The 19720-nt window shown below is 37.0% G+C and overlaps 1 protein-coding gene across 1 annotated transcript in view; it reads left to right on the top strand.

Moving 5' to 3' along the window:
* smyd3 (SET and MYND domain containing 3) overlaps nt 1–19720 on the top strand; it is a 79792-nt gene that overhangs the window by 8665 nt on the left and 51407 nt on the right. The window contains exons 2-5 of the mRNA XM_015043406.1: nt 8541–8604; nt 10035–10142; nt 10389–10440; nt 11298–11455. Coding sequence (XP_014898892.1) covers nt 8541–8604; nt 10035–10142; nt 10389–10440; nt 11298–11455 — 382 coding nt within the window. The remainder of the gene's footprint in view (nt 1–8540; nt 8605–10034; nt 10143–10388; nt 10441–11297; nt 11456–19720) is intronic.

Raw genomic sequence — 19720 nt, 5'->3', positions numbered from 1 at the left:
TGCCCACATGTCTCAGCATTAACCATTACTATCCTATTTATAACCTTAACCAAAACTTAATTCACACCTTACCTCTAAATCTAACTATAAGAAATTCAAAGAAGTGAAGATTTATGATAAATACTCTGAAACTGGCCGTCCAGTTACAGTATATAGAAGTACACTCGCACTTTGCATGTCTTTCTGTCTTCACAAGGACTTTTAATTGACCTCCATTCATTTTTTCTCATTAATGTCTACAGCCCAACCCTTATCCTAAGTCAGTGTTCCTCAAACTTACCTCATTATCACCTAACTTGAAATTTCCTCCACAATAACACAATATTTTAACATATTTTAACTTATGCAACCTGTAATAAAAATATTGTTCTCTTAACTCATTATCTTTGTTCCTCCTGATGTGAAGGGTAGCGCTGTTTGTGACTGGCCACATTGAAACCATGAACACATCAACTAGGGGCGTTTTGAGTTATTTACTGATTCTGAAAGTATGTATCAGAAAAGAAAAATAGAGTCAAACATTTTCTTTCAGCTGGTAGATAGCCAAGATAAATCATTTTATTTTAGGCGTTAAGATGCAGACAGTCAGCGTGGGGCGCAGCACTGCTCACCGCCTCGTCACCATCTTTTGTTCTGCAACTCACCCTGAGAAACTTTCTTCCGGTATCTTCAGGCTTTCTTTTTAGTGAACCGATTTTAAGCCGTTTATCCATTAATATTTTTAAATACAACCCTTTGCTCAGCTAACTTTAGCGTCACACTTTTAGCTAACGTCACATCAACAAACGGATGCTTACATGCAGTACCTCATGGACCACCAGGTGGCGCCTGCAGACCACCACACTTAATTCACCTTAGTCCTAACCCTAAGCCCCAACAATTACTAGTCTATTCCTGACCTTAACCAAAACTTAATTCACAGCATACCTGTAAGGCAGTGTCGGTCCAAAGTCAGGTCTTCAGTCTTGGTTCTGGTCCTGGTTTAACACCTGAATCAAATGAAGGCTCATTAGAAGGCCTGAGAAGAACTTTGACATGCTCAGGATGTTGTTATACCACCAGGGAGAGAAGTGAAACATGCCGGCCCTTCAGGACCGACTTTGGACACCACTGCTCTAAGTAGAGCACAGTAGAACTGACACCAAATGTTTGAGAACTGGGAAAAGGTCCTGACTTTCCACCAACACGCTCCTTTTGTTGGTAATTATTGTGAAAGTGGTCCTCTACACTTTCCAGTTTAAAATGAATCCACATCTTGATTTGTCTCCATAAGCCATGGTCTGTGGCCAACAGTAGGTGGCAGTGGTGACTATTTCTCTCCCAATTATTATTTCTTATACTCTTTTAATTTATACATCCCAGTAGTTGTGACAATATTGAAGAATCTCTTTATCTTGTAAACTGAATATTATTCGGACTTGCTTCTTCTGGTTTGAATATTTCCTGCTGTAGGAAACTGAAGACTTGAGCGAAGCAGCCCAGCAACAGCCAAATATGTTGTCGAAAACAATCAAGAAGGAACATTTATCATATATTTGTACCATTTTAGAGTGAAATTTTCTGTGCTGTGGTGGGAAGAGTTCACTCTGTGACTGTTAAGATGCACCAAGTTGTAGCTGGAACAGAATCTCCTGCAGCTTTTACTCATGGGGAATCAATTACCATGCTGCACACACCGACAGGGATATGCTGAGGTAGGCCTAATTAGATGTCTCACAGAAAAGACTTAACAAAACTGACCACACACACACACACACACACACACACACACACACGTAAGAACACAGATCTGTTGACTTGCATATTAATGGAGCAACCAGCGTCTCCCAGTTCCTCCAGTTCTGATGAGTGACAGCTTCTATTTATATTTATCCCGTTCTTCTAGTTCTTCTGTTTCTATCTTTATGTTTTCCTGGCCCACATTTTTTCTGGACCTTCGTACAAATTAACTTCTGCTTTCTGCTGTAGGCTTTGATCGTAAAATAAAAACATCTTTCTTGGGCTTGTTTTTCTTTTTTGCAAAAGGAGTAAAAACAAAGGAGTTTTAGCTTCTCATTAGCTGTAAGTAGAACTGCACGATTTTAGGAAAATGTGCAGAAAATGTGCAGAAAATCGTTTGCTAATATTGCAATAGCATATGGTTTGTGCTAAATAAACAATTAAAAATGGTTGATGTCTTCATTATTTACTTCTTGCCAAACATACCTTATTATAATGAGCAGTCCATTGAATTAATAGGTACAATTCCCAAAACATCCATCTACACCTTATTTTGGCCAGAATCTGCTGGTTTGGATTTAAAACCTTGTAGTTGTGCAACGGCTCAGTCTTCAATGATTCTCCTGATTTTGGATTTTTCTGTCAAATGTGACTCCAAATTACTTGCAGAAAAAATGTAAAATTTTTATTATATTCAAAAGAAAATGCAGGCTGCATTTCAAATGGACTTACAGACTCAAGTTCAATACAAATCTGACCAGTTTATCAAAGTCAACACCATTTTACTGCTACTTTTACTTTCAAAAACGCATAATGTAGAGTTCAAAATATAAAAACTGTCAGAGCTCTTTGTGTTAAAGAAATTATTTCAGTGGATTTAACTAAGTGAGGGTGCTGTGTTTCACAGTGTCAGTAAAAAAATTATTAGGAAGAAAAAAAATCATCATTTAAATTTGTCATAAGGATAAATTAGACAAATCTACCAGATTATCCCATTTGCTGTTTTTTAAATAACGTTTTCCATGAAAGCTGTCATAACATATTAAATGTTTTGTAGGTGTTGTCTGGTTAATGAGTCGCTCCAACTAGTTTTCAGCTACCAAAGATTAGTTTTTGTTGTTTACTTGTTGATGAGAGGAAATAAACCAAGTGAAAGCAAGAGAGAGTATTTTTCATGCTTAACACAAAATGGAAAAATAATGTAAATCAGTTTCATTTCAACAAAAGAAATACTTTTAATATGCAAAACTGTGGATTTCAACTATTTCCAAACAGGCCTTTTTTTTTACTCTACTTTCTTCCTTACAATTACACATCAGTGGAGTTTCTCCCACATTTTCATAGAATACTGATGAATATGTATAGTCCAACCAACAGACACAAAAACAATTTATTTAAATTTATGCTAACCAGAACAACAAAACGTTGCTCTTGAGATGCCTTTGAGATGACAAATGCCTCTGCTTAACCAACAGATTATACAGATGTTGGCTGTCAGGGATGTGATCACTGATTTAAAATATATGAATAAAAGCTGTGAAATATCAGGAAATGAGCAACCTAATGAGTACAGAGGGAAAGCAGCAAAAGAGGAAAACAATTTGACATTGGGAGGAAGAGAAGGAAGGCATTAATTCAGTGTTCTGTATGCTGCTAATGAAACCTTTCTAATGTTATTCATGAGTTTTCCTGCTGTGCCTACAATCCAAGCATGGACCTGCCATCCCTTCACACAACATCTGACTGAGAAGAACAGCTAAAGAAATGATGAAGAAGGAGGAAGAGTTCACTCAAAAAACCTGGCTGAGGACCAGGCAGGTGTGGAATTGACAGCTCAGCGTGAAAATAAGCAATTTTTAAAGAAACAAATAGAGCTGTGTTGCAGAATACCAACAAACTGAGGCTTGGGAAGTCCGTTTCTCATATCTTGAATATTGCTTTTTCTGCTTGTTTTGTTGGATTTGTCCCTCTTGTTATTGTGGACATCTATATTTGGATGGTTAAATCATTGTTCATAAACATGGCGCACTGCATAAAGCTGCACACGCTGCCGGACTCTAGTTGTGTGCTGCCCGCAAGACAAAGTCGGGCCATCGCTGTGTGTTTGAGTCACGAAATAGAAAGTCCAGAACGTGTGCGATTCTGCCTGAACCAGATTAAACATTCAAGCGAAAGACTCTTGGCTGGACTCCTGAGCCAGAGGATAAAAACAAGGTTTTTATTATTGAGGCTGTGACAGTAAAATATGTCAGACGGTTCTGAAATCAGATTCAGGATAGATTTTCCTGCTGTTTCATTCTCATGTGGTGTATGGCGAGCCAAATGTCTTTTAGTGCCATGAATTTCTTCAGAGAGAGGAATTGTAAAATTCTATATAAGATACAATCCTTTAGGACTGCTGGGAAACATACATTTTGGGATCATGATAATTTATCTGTATCTGGTAACCATACTTTGGTATTTTGTCTCCTTCTACTTCCATTTTGTATCCATGAACTTTAATTTAAGCATGTCAGCTTAATTATCTTGCTTAAGTATTTTTGATGAATTATGGAATTGGATTTAAGCATAAAAATGTTCAATTTTTGTTTAGTTTATTATTTTTAGAAATTATGGAGTACTCAGTACCTTAGATCAACATTTAGCTACTTTAAAAACTGTGACATACTCATTGCTTTAGCTTTATAGTTTTAATATTGGAGCAAGACGTAGAGAAACTCCTGTTAGTTTACAAATTTAGAACAAACTTTGAAAGTACCAACTACTTAACAACCCAGAACAAGAACCAAACATGGAGAACCAACACTTGGCTTTATATTGTGCAACTCTAGAACTCAACCTAGAACAACAGGAACCAACATTTAGTTTTATGGATATACTAATAGAACCAAACATGGAGAACTAACATCTAGTTTTAACAGAACAAGAATCCAGAGAAACCCATAATTCATAAATTATGGGCTAATTCTTCTTATTCTTATTAAACATGGGGAACTAATATGTAGTTTTATACTTTTTACCTTTTTGTCTTTCTTTTGGTTTTGTTTGTATTTCCTTCTAATTCATGTAAAGTACTTTGAACTGCCTTATTGTGCTACATAAATAAATCTAATCATATCTCATATTGCTGACCAAACGTGCTGGAACTCTGCTTAGGTTGCTAGGTAACGGGGCTGGGCCTTCCTGTGGTTGCTAGGTAACGGGGCCGGGCCTTCCTGTGGTTGCTAGGTAACGGGGCCGGGCCTTCCTGTGGTTGCTAGGTAACAGGGGAGTGCCAGTTGAGTGTGACTTAACATTTAGAAGGTTTTAAAGTCGTTTTAAAGATGCCAAAAAACATTAATTTGTTGCCAAAAAGTGCTGGGTGTATTTTTTTTGGGCAGTTTTTAGAAGCAGTTGAGACCCGAATGGAACTATTAAAACATGCAAAATATGAATTTTTCATAACATGCAGTGTAGCTCTGGTACTATAAAATGACCTTCAGAGGAACAACATTACTGATAAAGTTTAGTCTTAGAAATATGTGTGGAGCTGAAAATGGATTTCTTGTTTGTTGTGTGCGGTTCTTGTGGCTTACAGCTCTGGGCTTATGAGATGCATGACAATTGATCTATCCGTGTCTGGGTCTGACTTTCTGTGATCCGTTGTTATGGCTTCGCATCAAACTACAGGCATGTGTTTCTTAAACTGTGGGTGGCTTCCCTGTTTCTGTTCAATCTCAACCTGACGTGAATAGCTCTGTTTTCATGAAGGGTGACACAATAAATTTGCCAGGATCAGGATCCAAGCTGGACAAGGTTGCTGCAAATCAGGCCCAGCGGCAGCGATGGAGTGGAGGAAAACTAAGAGACAGATGGTGAAGAAACGGGTTAAATGCAGAATAGTGAAAAGGAGAGTAGAGTGTTTTGGAAACTTGCGCACGGCGGCTGCCACCTCCGGCCAAACACAACAGTCCAGTCTGGTCCCACGCTGATATAGAGGCACACTTAACTCCTGTTGTTGGAGGCAACAGCCTTTGGTTACAGCTGAACCGTGTGTGTGCACACACTCATATTAAATCCCTTCATTTTGCTTCAAGGATCTAATAATGTCCTCTGCAGCTTTTATAGCGGCGCCCACTCTAATAAAAAGTGCCATACTTTGCCTGATAAGCCGCGGGGTAATGTATTAACATCCATCATAACATGTTCTCCATTACTTCGTGTTGCGTGTGTACGCTCATATTAACATCCATTGTCAGGTCTAATTACTGGTATTCCATAATTTTCTTCCATTTTACCCGGATGTAATAAACCATAAAGATGTGAGGCTTTTATTTTTTTTTTCTCCCACACACTGCATGCACAAATCTAATAAAAATGAAAGCTCACTGGACTTTTCAGGTGCTTAAAAATGTAATTTTAAGCAACCAAGTAGGATATTTATCAACAGAAGTGCCTTTCAGGTGTGGATATCTTTTTTTTTTTATTTATCTTTTAAATTCTTTTAAAGTGACATCTTACATTGATATATGAAATTTGGGATCTTTTGTTGTGGTGGAAGGTTTGGAGTAGTTGAACTTTTTAAAACGACAGAAACTGTGTCTGCAGGATTGAATCGCATTAAAAAGAAAACATCGTAATGTAATCTGTTGGTAAACTATTCTATGTGTATCCTGCTATATCTGGTGTTAACATAACATTTCAGACAAATACATCATATTGGCTGTAATCAGATAAACACACTTTGTGGCTTCAGCTCCTGAAATTGCCTAGTCAAAGTCTGGACTTATTTGAGATGTGGCAGTATTCTGTAAAATGTACTTTTTTGAGTTTTCTACCTGGTTGAAACCATGCCTGAATGTTGCTTTGATTCCTTCATGCGTGTTTTATTCCACGAGGAATCGTTGCAACCTCAGGGTTCCTAAACGACGTCTGCTGAGCTCATCACACAAACTACTTCGCAGTCCAACGCACCTGAGAACGATCGTAAAAGACATTAGATTACAAAGTGAAACTTCTTTTAAGTTATGTTTGATTTATACAGCATTTTGACCTCAACATAGTTACTCGATTGTGCTGTAAAATGGCACTTTATTCCTGGACAAATAATACCTCCTCTTTAAAAAGGCTGTTCAGCTCAAAAAGCCTCTTATGTAGCTGAATTAAAGTACTTGTGCATAGAACAGCTGGTGAAACTCTCCTCCACTGCGATGTAAGAGCCTCATCACCAGCTACCACAAAACACTTGATGGCTGCTGCCAAGTGTGGCACAAACTGTTAGCATTAGGGAGAGATTCGTTTTCCATAAAGGCTTATGGTTTACAAAGCTTTCCTCTCGTAATAAAACACATCTTCATTTGGCTTTTTGTATTTAACTATTGTATTGTTTTCTGATCTAAAAATGTGTAAAATTAACATTTTTGTTTTTACTATTGTAGTTGTAAATAAACCTTACAATTAAATTTTGCCTACATCCATAGATACATATTCTGATGTGATTTCTTTTTGAATCTATGTTTGTTTACATTCTGCTGCATTTATACATGCAGAAATATATTTATGATTATTTAAACTTATTTCCTTATTTGTAAAAATGTTTCTTTATCTATAATTCTGTATTTTTTAAAAGAAAATGGGAGTGGATGTGCTGTGTTTTGAGGAAATTGTCGATTTCACCACAGATTCAACTCCTTCGAACGACAAAATGAACTGAGCGATTCTGCTGTTTTATAAACTCATATGATGTGAGAAAAGTGTTTCTATTGCAGTTTTGCAAAATGCTCAAATGTTGATACGGTTGGTAAAAAAAAAAAAACTCATGCTAGCACAAAAACTTTTTATTGTAAAACTTTTTTTTTTTCTCAAAATTGCCGTCAATCTAACTGGAAAGGCAGCGGCTGTGTTGGTAACTCAATTGTTGGTGTACTCTTGTGTTTAAAAGCAACACTATGAGCAGGGAAACTGGACTGAAACAGTAATTTTATGGATCTCAAACTCTCAGTCAGTCATTCTGTCCTGTCTACCAAACAGTCATTCTGTAAAATTAGATACTGCAGCCACTCTAACAGTGTAGATTATTTTCTGGGCTCATATTAACCTATGCACAGACACAATGATACACTCTGAGAGGGGTTCCTGTGATTCACATATCTCTGTGCGTGTGTGTGTGTGTGTGTGTGTGTGTGTGTGTGTGTGTGTTTAAGCAGTGGAGTCCACTCTCTGTAATTGGCTGCAGGGAGCAGACGGATTCGGCTCCAGCTTGTTATCAGACTGAAGCCAAACTGGGAAGGACAGCAGTCTCACCCAGACAGAAGCAGCAGACATTACATTTGCACAAAATTGCACATAAACACCACCAGTGGAGGCGCAGCTGTCACACAACATCACTGTGTGAGACGTTCAGACATTAACCATGGGGAGAGAGAACCTGAATGCACCATTGTAGAGATTTTAATTGTAGATAGAGTTATCTGATAGTTAGTGATTAGTCAGATTAGTGCAACAAATGTAGAAGGACAAGATTAGCATGTTACTTGAAAAAAGTCAAGACAGTGATTGAACTTTACTTGGGAAAGTACTGCACTGGTTAAATGTTACCAGTGCACATTTAACACTAAATGTAATAAAAACCTGACGGGAATAATAATCCGGTTCCACTGCAGGTCAGTTGAGTCATTAACTCTGAAAAATTATTCTTAAAATTATTATTCTTGCCCTGGCCTAAGCGATTGTGGTTGCAAATAAATTGACTTTTTGTAAATTAATCTCTTGCAGAAAAGTGAAGCGTTTTTTTCCTGAAAGTGTCTGTGAGGCATTAAATATTTTTTTTCTCTCCTGTCTAGACGAGAGACCTTGTTGAGATGTTCCCAGTGCAAGATGGCTCGCTACTGCAATGCAGGTTGCCAGGTAGGAGAGCCTTTGTGTTTGTTCACTGGAATTACTCCTGATATTAGGAACACACGGTTATGTCCAAAAATGTAAATATACGTCCCAATGAGGCTTGTTTGCCCTATTAAAAGCACCTTTTGAAAATAAAAACCTAAAATCAGATATTTAACATCTCATTAATTCCATATTTCTTTATTAAAGTGTTTTATTTGTTAGGTGTAATCTCTAATCTAATCTAATCTTTGCCACAATTAAAAGAATAAAGAATAATCAGGATTTATTTTGAATTATGCAAACTTTTGCTGATGAACCAAAGATTATTCCAGGAAACGACAAAACATGACTAACTACTAATGAGTATTTAAGAGAAAAAAAACACATAAAACAACCAAAGATGGACAGAACTAATTAATCTACAAATTACTTACAAAAGGGTGGAGATTTTATGATGAAGGTATGAATGTTAAAAACTCCAATTAAATGACTGATTAAAATCTAAGGTTAATAAAAAGTTGGTCTTTCTAAAGGATTTCTTATAGAGGGATTATCAGCCGACGTCAGTTTGGTAGAATAATTTATTTTCTCACGTTGTGATGAACAGTTGTATCACGCTGACAACATGCTAGCTGATGTTAAAACGCCAAGATAAATGTGAGTAACCATGGCAACCAGTGAGCATTTAAAGACCGTCCAGCTCTTTCTGCAGTCAGATTCAGCGCGCATCCGCTTTGTTTACAAACAAATAATCCCTCCGTTCTTTTGAGTTGTTATACCTACTTTGGTTTAAAGGGGGAACTGAAAAAGGATGACAAATTCGAAGCCTGAGAAACGGTTTAAAGTGTCGGCTTTCCACAACAGAACCAAAAAAAACGCCTAACTTTGGTCCAAAATGGCTGCTCTGCCACTTCTCTCCCAGGTCCTGCTGATATTCTTAGATTTACGTTCACAGTCCGTGTTTTGCCTTAAAGGATGAGCAAGATTACAAAGCGAACAATCAGACAAGATTAATCCGTCCTTCCTCCGACTTGAGAAAAGACTCAAGGACTAAACGTTACGATTGATTGCAAAGTTAGAGCTGTCTTGTCATACAGCCACAGACAGAAATAAGACTCTTAGTTTTTTTTCCTAACACTATTTTCAAATTGAGATTCAAAAGTGTTTTGTCAACCTGTAATCAAAGACTGCACTAATTCATTCATGAACAATCAATAAGTTTCTATCAACTGTGGATTATTTCAAAGCTTTTTGAAATTTGCAAACATGTCTTCAGAGGCATTCAGACAAAACTTAAATGGAAATTGAAGGTTGTTCTGAAAATACATTTTACATGGCATTGAGAAAAGCCTTTTTTTGTGGGTGAAAGGTTAAAACTGAAGTGTGTAATGTAATAGAAATATGCCTTTTTGTGCATTATACCCATCAGTGTGTTAAATGACCCTCTTCTGCAGAAACAAGCGTGGTCTGGCCATAAGAGAGAGTGTAGGTGTCTTCGCCGTCTCCTCCCCAGACTCCCCACTGACTCAGTCCGTCTGGCTGCCAGAATCATGTTTGCTCTGGTAAGTTTCTAGAAATTATCCTTGTTATTCTCACTCAGAAAATATGTGGAAGCAAGATTCTATTTTTATTTATTTTAACCATGTAGTGTTCTGAAGTTTCAGTTTTTGAAATCCATCTGTTCCTGAAAATAAGATAAAACTGCAATCTGGCTACACAGGAAAGTGTTATTATAGAACACTAAAAGTATACAAATATGTGTAAAATAAAAATGACATTAATTAATTATACGCTCCTTTTCTATTCAGTTAAACCCTCCTAAGACTAATGAGCTCTACACTTTAGAAGAACATGAATCACGTAAGTACCTAAAGTAAATCTTTGTTTTCATTGTTTATTGTGACAGTTTGTTGGGTTCTGGTCATTTCCCCCTTTGCCATTTCTTGTATTTCGTTTTGCATTTCAACTTTTTCATGTACAAAATTGAGTTCATATGAGTCAGGGAAATGCTTTATGACCTCTCCGACAACAAATTGATTAATTGAAGGAATCTTTTTTAACCTAAAAATAGTTTACACTAAGGAAATATGGTGAAATTATCTGTCAGCCAAAATGTGGTCATAGTTATTATTTGAGAGATTTTGATTGAGCTTCTAATTCTATGTAGTTCATTTTAGTGAGATAAAATTGGTTGTACTAGACAGATAATGTAAACTTATAAATGTTTAAATAAAAGTTGGGGCTGGACGATATGAGTTTTCCATATCAGTCGAGATTAATAATTATTGATTAGTTTTTTATTTTAAATATCTGAATTACTGTCAAACTGGTGACATGAGGTTTCTGTTTTATCCACAGTTTTCACTCCATGTCGTTGTTTTTATATATGTTTAAGCAGTTTCGAGGCACAGTGGTCAGACATTAAACTGTCATTCAGCAGGTTGTTGCTAGGTAACCAAAGAACGAGTGAGCTAGTTGTTGCTAGGTAACCAGAGAGAGAATGAGTGAGTTGATTCCACCAACCTTATCTCTTAGCTGGCTATGAAAGGTTGAGCAGCTAAAGTCTTTCCTCTGCCTACATCCCCCAGAATGCTTCAGTGAAATTATTGAATATTCTATCAGACGTATTATCGATCGATATTGATCACGTGTCTATCACGATACTCATTGTTACTCATTTATTGTCCTGCCCTAGTAAAAGTTTTACATTCTTGCAGACTTGAATTCGATGTCTGAGCAGAAGAAGCAAGGGCTTTCTCAGCTGGCGTCCATGTTGGCACTGTATGTGCAACAGGAAGAAGATTCTAACCTCACACAGGAAGTGACATCAGCCCTGCCGCCTTCCTGCAGGGATCCACTTAGCCTCATTGCAAAGGTTGGTGAAATGAATATAAAACCTATTCTGCTTTCCGTAGCACAGGATAAAAACACATAGAAGTGTGTGTTTCATCCTCAAGTGGAGAAATGCACAACCTGCCTTCATTAGTTTAAGCCTCCAATCCTCAGTTGTCTGTTCCACGCTCTGCTTCTGTAATCGTATTCCTCTGGTTGCGTATTCCCACAACACATCGGGTCTTGTTCATTCAAAACACACAAACCACCTTCACAAGGTTTTAAACTGCAGCGTGAAAGGATGCTTGTCTGCAATTTGCTCCCTCTGTATTAGCTGTGAGCCTTAAATCTGTGAAACTCACATGGAGATTTTGAAGCCCAGGGTTTTGACAGTAAAAATACTCTGTAGAATTACTGTCTTTTATGTATCTCAGCATTTTTTTTCTTGTTTATTCATGTTTATTGTGGAGATAAAATGGTAAATTTCACATAAGACCCCAGACATAAGTTTATTAAATTAAATCTGTTCTCTGAGTTATTAAATTTATAAATCTCTCATTAGTGATTTTAGTAGTAAATGCAATGGTAATGGGCACCTTGAGCAAAGAGTGCTGTAAATATGCATATAAGTAGTTGCCTAAAAAACGACCCAACTAAATTACTTGAGTGAGAAAGTATTTGGTGAAAAAGCTACTAAAGTACTGAGTAACTTATCAAAATGTTAATCATTTAATATTTAAAATTACATCATCAGTTGTAACAGAAATGTTTATTTTGACATGTTAAAGGTCAAGATGAAAATTATCCATTTAAATAACATAATTACAAAATTAGGCAAAGGAGAAATATTCCAAATCAATTTATTTCAATATATGAAATTTTTACATTTTATTTTTTTTAAACAAGTCTGTTCTTTATTAGTTGAAGTTACTCACAGTGGATAAAAGATCCAGAAATTTTGAAATTTAGTAGTGATTACTCAAGTAAAAATGAAAACTACAGTGTAGTGAAAAGTTTTTTTTAATTACTAATGTAAATGTAACTGGCCAAGTTTTAATGTAGATTGTTGACATAGAAATTCTTACGCAGTTGTACAAAGATGCTATTTTGCTGATACTGGGTACATGTGAACGTGTCAGAGTTTAATTCAGATAAATTTTGACTTTTACACATAAAGTATTTGTGCTTTCATCAAAGTTGCGTCCTGATGTGTGACACAGAGAGGCTCTGCTTTGATTATATTTTTGTTTAATTGCTTAAGTGAAAAGTGGCTCAACTGCTGCAGAAATTTTGACTGACACAATTTTTACGTTTCTGATATTTTTGTTTGCGTTTGGAAAGACTAATTCAAATTGTGTAATTCATAGATTGCCAACAGGGGGCACTATTACAGCACAGACCTGTGCTTTGAAAAGAAGTCGTTAAATTTATTCCCTGATATTTCATTTCAGCATGTCTCTCTGTCTGTGGACTACTTTTTGTCTTTTTTTCATGCATCTTTTTTATTATTTTTTCCCTCTCCACACTCAGGCCTGTTTGTTGTCTGCCTCTTTTCCTCCTCTCATGTTTTCTCTCTTTACATGACAAATGAGGACTTTGGTATTATCTACTTGGAGTCCTCAGCAAGCTTAACAAAATAGGCCGCTACTGTATGATGCTCATGTTTGTGACTGTGTGTGTGTTTGAGGCTGCTCCTGTTTTTTGGAAAGAAAACCCATTCTTTCTACCAACACCTCCTCTCTAGTCCTAATAGTCTTACATAAACAAATACATTATATGGATGCACCCTGACTTACAAAAGCATTACTGCTTTGAATGCACCCAAAGGTTTATATAAAATGAACAGAAAAATAATAATTCTCACGTTCTTCAGGGAATAGTTTGTTCATTCAGCGTTGATTGTGCAGCATCTCAGTCTCTGACCACCGTCTGTGAAATCTGCCTGTGTTTAGCTTTGTCACTGGAGTTGATGTGCACCTATAAGTCATGCAGACAGATTACTGCGGCATGCATTTGTGCTCATCCACACTATGTTGTAATATACTGTGACAGATGAGATCTGTCCTACGCACATGGTAATGCTTTCCCCAGGCAGCCCCCGTCTCCCAGGAGTGAACACATGTGCTGTGGATTGGATTTTAACGTCCGACCGCAAACGGGGATGCCTGCATGCAAGCCTTCAGGCATTGGAGTAGCATCCCTGACTTTACATGGACTTTCCTTTACTGCACTCATTTCTTATTAAAGGGGTGGCGTTATGTAAGTTTGGCTGTCTTGAGCTTTATGTCATGTTATAATATTACTACAGCATCAAATACATGCCTGGAGTTTTGCCTTGTTTCTTCCATGCATGTTTGAGAAATACTTGAGTCTCCATGGCAACCGTTGAGCTCTGCAAAACGCCTGTGTGGACCTAGCCCCGCCTTCGTGGCGCAGCTCCTCCTCAAAGACGCTCCCCCACTCAGCTCCTACAGACTAGCCAGCAGCAATTAGCTAACACCTGGTGGAGCAGCACATCTGCTCAGCCCATTATATTTATGTTTAGAAACGTCACCTCTTATGGTTATATTGTATTATTAATATGCAACACCTTAGATGGAGTAGCTTGTCAAAGAATAAGCAATTTTCCCTCAATCAATAAAGTCTTTTATATTCTGTTCTATTCTATTCTATATAAACTTCTTCTCAGTACATCGCTGGTTAGAGTTGATAGAGGAGTGATGCTGTAATGACTTCCTGAAGGTAGAGCATCAGAAAGAGGTTTTAAAGAGACAGATGTCCAATTTTAATTTGTTAAATTAGGAAGTAAAATTCATTTTAAGTCATTTGATTTCTGTAGCATTTTTATTACAACTTGAATTAACTTAGTTACTTGATTATGTTATAAAAGAGCAGTATGTGGCTGAAAAACACATAATACTGCTGCTTTAAAGATTTTAAAGTTTTAATTTCAGAAAAATTGCATTTTCTCATTTTATCAAAGGCCTAATTGTGGGAATTTCTGTAGGAAGAGGGAGAAAACTATGCTGTAATATTCATTACCATTATATAAAGGCAATTTACCACAGACAGGTTATTTATAAGTAGTGCTGTCAATCGATTGAAATAAATTTATTGGATTAATCACACTTTAGCACTGTAATTAATCACTTTGCTTAACTTTATCAGCTTGAACTGTAAACATGCATGTTTTTAATAAATGTTTAAGAACGTTTTATTCCCTCAAACATCTCGGATTTTCTATGTTTTCATATTCATGAAGGTTCAAAAAGTAATTGGAGATCTCATGATGTCCAGTACATTATGAATAAAATGCATTGTTGCCTTTTCTCTTGTGTTTGCGACTCTGCAAAGTTAAGCGACACTGAGTAACGCGCTGCATTGAACTGGCTAACCAGGAGAAAGGCTTTCAGGCCAAAAACAGAGGTAACGCGATTAATCTGCCTTATGTAATATTAACATGTTAAACGTTTTAGATTAACCACATGCTGTAATGTTGGCAGCCCTGATATAAACTCCACCAGTAACGACCCAGGAGTGAATAAATTTGGTTTTATTTAGACTCGCATCTCCTGGTTGTAATAATTTTCCCTCTTTTTGTTTTGGTTGGTTGTAATACAGTTTGTGTATGTCTGTAGTAGTAAGTTTTGTTTGCCTGTAGGAAGTTCTACGAGTAATTTATTGTCTTGCCTTTCTTTTGTTTTTCTCGGTGATTAGTTGAGAACCTAAATGGAAAGAAGACTCCTTCAAATGTGTTTGCATCAAATGGAGAAGTTGGTGATCTTCCAGTTTTTCGTGGCTGAAAGTAAATATTGTTCTTTAAAATTGATGTGCAAAAAGTGTGATTTAAAATAAAAATGTTAAAAACAAAAGTTTTTTAGCTAAGGGATTTAAAAGTAAACAAATTTCATGTTAATTTTGCTAAATAATGTAAAAAAAGAGAGTAAACATCGTTCTTTCCACCCACACCACCTTGATTATGTTTGTTTGGTAGTTTGGACTCATTAACATAATCCATGTGTGAATGTGTCGGTATGTTCAGCCTTATCTATGCAGCGTTTTCTGTATCTGTGAGCGTAGCAGGCAGCTTCATGGGCGCAGCCTAATTAGCTTAGGCTCTGCAGAATCACGCACACAGCAGAGCGACCCGGCTTACTGTAATGACTTTGACTTCATCATGAATGCAGACACAGAAACTGTAATGTGAGGGGAAAATAAAAACCATTTGCTTAATTGACAAAGATTGGCCGTGTGTGGGTGGGTGTGGTGGGGGAGGTGCTCTGAGAGAAGTGGAAATAAAAAAAGAGGAGTGGGTAGGAACAATGAGTGACATGAGGGAGAAGAGCAGATGGAGGAAAAGGAGATGAACATGAAGAAATTGGTAGAGATGGAAGCAGTCAAGGGCAAATGAAAAGGATTGACACTGATGTGTTAAAGGGCATTTATCATTTTTATAGCTTTTCTTTTTCAATTCTGTTGAGGTTTAAGATACTTATATTGATTTCCACAAATCAAATCAAATTTGAAAAAGTACAAATAGAAGCGTTGAAAGCTGAAGTCAGCTGACAACTTAAACGAAAGTTGATAGAAAGTGAAATTTTACGTTTGTAACGTCTAAGTTGCATTAGTGCATTTGACTGTATTATTTTCACCCATAAAGTCTCCAGCTTGCTTTTTTGTTCATGAAATGTTGATTTATATGGTGATTTGTTCAGTGAGGCAGAGGAAATCAGAGCCATTTAAGAGCAGTGGTTTGGAAACCTAGTAAACCGGCACCCTACCCAAGAATATAAAAGCATTATGTGGGATGTCCGCTTCGCCTGTAATTTACCACAGTGGCAAATGGCTAATGAAAAAAATTGTAATCAAAAACGCTAAATCCTGATGACATTCAGCTTAATGTTGTCATTTCTGTTGTGGTCCTGATCAGTTTTTAATGCTGACATGCATGTTCAAGTTCCTCCCTTATATTATTACTAGTTACTAGGATTTATTTAAGTAGCTGTCAAAACACTGTTGGCTAATAAAAGGCTACTTCAAGCTGGATTGTTTAAATACTGAAGTTAAAATACTGAAACTGTCATCAGACTCTGTGTTCATCGTCTGTCTCAGGGATGAAGCAGCTAAACATGCAGCAGGATTCTAAGCAAAGAGCCGTTATTGGTTTGATATTATCTGTGGGCATCAGTGGATGTTTTCACACCTGGTAGTCACATAGACCTGGTTTAATTGGGGACAAAAGTTGCAACATTTGTTACATTCTCAGCTGGTGCAGTTTGCTTTCACACTGCTTTGTGTTAAACAACACAAACCCTTTGAAAATCCTGTACCTATCCTCACCTGTGGTGGTGCTGCACCAAGAACCATTGAAGGAAAAGACACAAAAATCTCAGCCTAACAAGAAGAGTGCAGCCTTCTTCATCAAGAAATGTTGACAAAAATGGAGTAGCGTCAGATTTTAGCGGCTGCAGGATTTCTCTTTTGTTGTTGGTAAAAGACCATAAGCCATTTCCCCCACTAGCTTTAGACTCACACATTTGTTTTTGCTGCATTTACCCAGAATTCCCTGTACTATAGTCCACTTCCTGTTGTTGGAGAGCTATCCAGTCCACTTGGCGTTCACATTTAGATGAACCAGAGTTCTCTGTTTTGGTCCACATCAGAGTCTGATTGCACAAACGAACCGAACTTTCTAGGCAAACAAACTGGAGTCGATTAAAATGAACTAAAGAGCTGGTGTGAATGCAGCCTAATGGTCATGATAAAAGAAGAAAGCATTGTTGAACCAGAAACTTTATGCTCACAAACACCTACCACGACCACCTCAGTGGTCTGTTTCCTCTTATTTGGGTTGATTTATCTCCCTAAAACAAAGGTACTGATTTTAAAAAAATATATATAATCTTGGAGCATAGAGAACTCCCAACGTAGAGACCATTTTCTATTTTTGATCCCTTCTCTTAATTTTCCATCTCATCCATGGAGCTACTCCACATTTTGCACAAGGGCAAAATGCAAAGCTGAATAAATTTTGATGTTTTGTATTATTCAGAGGTGATTTTTGAAGGGGATATAAAAATGTAAGTGTTCTGTGAATTGAGCAGCTCTTAGTTCCAGATGAAGCTGCCACCGTCTGTCCTTTTTTTTTATCATCATTGTCTCCTTGACGGCTCATCCTGTGCTCTCTTAAGCTTCACTGTCTTCATTCTTCTTTAGTGACTTTGATGAATTTGTTACATTGAAGAAAGGGTGATAAATTACTAAAATGTTGCTGTTTGTGTATTTTATCCAGTGTCTGATTGTGCTGCTAAAGGAAACTCACAAATTAACCTGTCACGTTGAGAAGATGACCTGTTAAAAGACCTGTTTACTGCTGGGCTGAGACCCTTTAAACATAACAAAACAGTGGATTATTGACCCTCTGCTGGCCTCATGCCTGACATTTGATGCCTCTGTGATGAAATATATTTTTAGCACAATAATACTGGACAAGACTCACTGGTTTTATTTCTTGTATCTGGTTCTGTATTCAAGCCAAAACAGGAGATATGTGGTTGAAAAAACAAGTTTCTTTATAAATTTAACATTTATTTTTACCAGTAAAATACCACACATGCATTTCCTCTTGTTAGTATGAATCAGTTATTCTTCATAACCTTAAACCTTAAACCAGTGTCTCTCAAGCTTTTGCAGGTTGAGCGTCATTTACCCCATTTAAAACAACACTAGCGTGAAATAACACAACATCTTAATATATTGCAAAATAACCTCTTAACTCATTGTCTTTGTTCCTCCTAATGTGAAGGATGGCTCTGTTTTGTAAATGAGACTGGCCAAATTAAAACCATGAACATGTCAACTCACGACGTTATNAACAAAAGTTTTTTAGCTAAGGGATTTAAAAGTAAACAAATTTCATGTTAATTTTGCTAAATAATGTAAAAAAAGAGAGTAAACATCGTTCTTTCCACCCACACCACCTTGATTATGTTTGTTTGGTAGTTTGGACTCATTAACATAATCCATGTGTGAATGTGTCGGTATGTTCAGCCTTATCTATGCAGCGTTTTCTGTATCTGTGAGCGTAGCAGGCAGCTTCATGGGCGCAGCCTAATTAGCTTAGGCTCTGCAGAATCACGCACACAGCAGAGCGACCCGGCTTACTGTAATGACTTTGACTTCATCATGAATGCAGACACAGAAACTGTAATGTGAGGGGAAAATAAAAACCATTTGCTTAATTGACAAAGATTGGCCGTGTGTGGGTGGGTGTGGTGGGGGAGGTGCTCTGAGAGAAGTGGAAATAAAAAAAGAGGAGTGGGTAGGAACAATGAGTGACATGAGGGAGAAGAGCAGATGGAGGAAAAGGAGATGAACATGAAGAAATTGGTAGAGATGGAAGCAGTCAAGGGCAAATGAAAAGGATTGACACTGATGTGTTAAAGGGCATTTATCATTTTTATAGCTTTTCTTTTTCAATTCTGTTGAGGTTTAAGATACTTATATTGATTTCCACAAATCAAATCAAATTTGAAAAAGTACAAATAGAAGCGTTGAAAGCTGAAGTCAGCTGACAACTTAAACGAAAGTTGATAGAAAGTGAAATTTTACGTTTGTAACGTCTAAGTTGCATTAGTGCATTTGACTGTATTATTTTCACCCATAAAGTCTCCAGCTTGCTTTTTTGTTCATGAAATGTTGATTTATATGGTGATTTGTTCAGTGAGGCAGAGGAAATCAGAGCCATTTAAGAGCAGTGGTTTGGAAACCTAGTAAACCGGCACCCTACCCAAGAATATAAAAGCATTATGTGGGATGTCCGCTTCGCCTGTAATTTACCACAGTGGCAAATGGCTAATGAAAAAAATTGTAATCAAAAACGCTAAATCCTGATGACATTCAGCTTAATGTTGTCATTTCTGTTGTGGTCCTGATCAGTTTTTAATGCTGACATGCATGTTCAAGTTCCTCCCTTATATTATTACTAGTTACTAGGATTTATTTAAGTAGCTGTCAAAACACTGTTGGCTAATAAAAGGCTACTTCAAGCTGGATTGTTTAAATACTGAAGTTAAAATACTGAAACTGTCATCAGACTCTGTGTTCATCGTCTGTCTCAGGGATGAAGCAGCTAAACATGCAGCAGGATTCTAAGCAAAGAGCCGTTATTGGTTTGATATTATCTGTGGGCATCAGTGGATGTTTTCACACCTGGTAGTCACATAGACCTGGTTTAATTGGGGACAAAAGTTGCAACATTTGTTACATTCTCAGCTGGTGCAGTTTGCTTTCACACTGCTTTGTGTTA

The sequence above is a fragment of the Poecilia latipinna genome, unplaced genomic scaffold (assembly GCF_001443285.1).
Source record: "Poecilia latipinna isolate Pla-1442-1.1 unplaced genomic scaffold, P_latipinna-1.0 Scaffold630, whole genome shotgun sequence".
In the NCBI taxonomy this organism is placed as follows: Eukaryota; Metazoa; Chordata; class Actinopteri; order Cyprinodontiformes; family Poeciliidae; genus Poecilia; species Poecilia latipinna.
The sequence above is the reverse complement of the archived record's forward strand: the minus strand, read 5'-3'. Positions and strand labels throughout refer to the sequence as shown.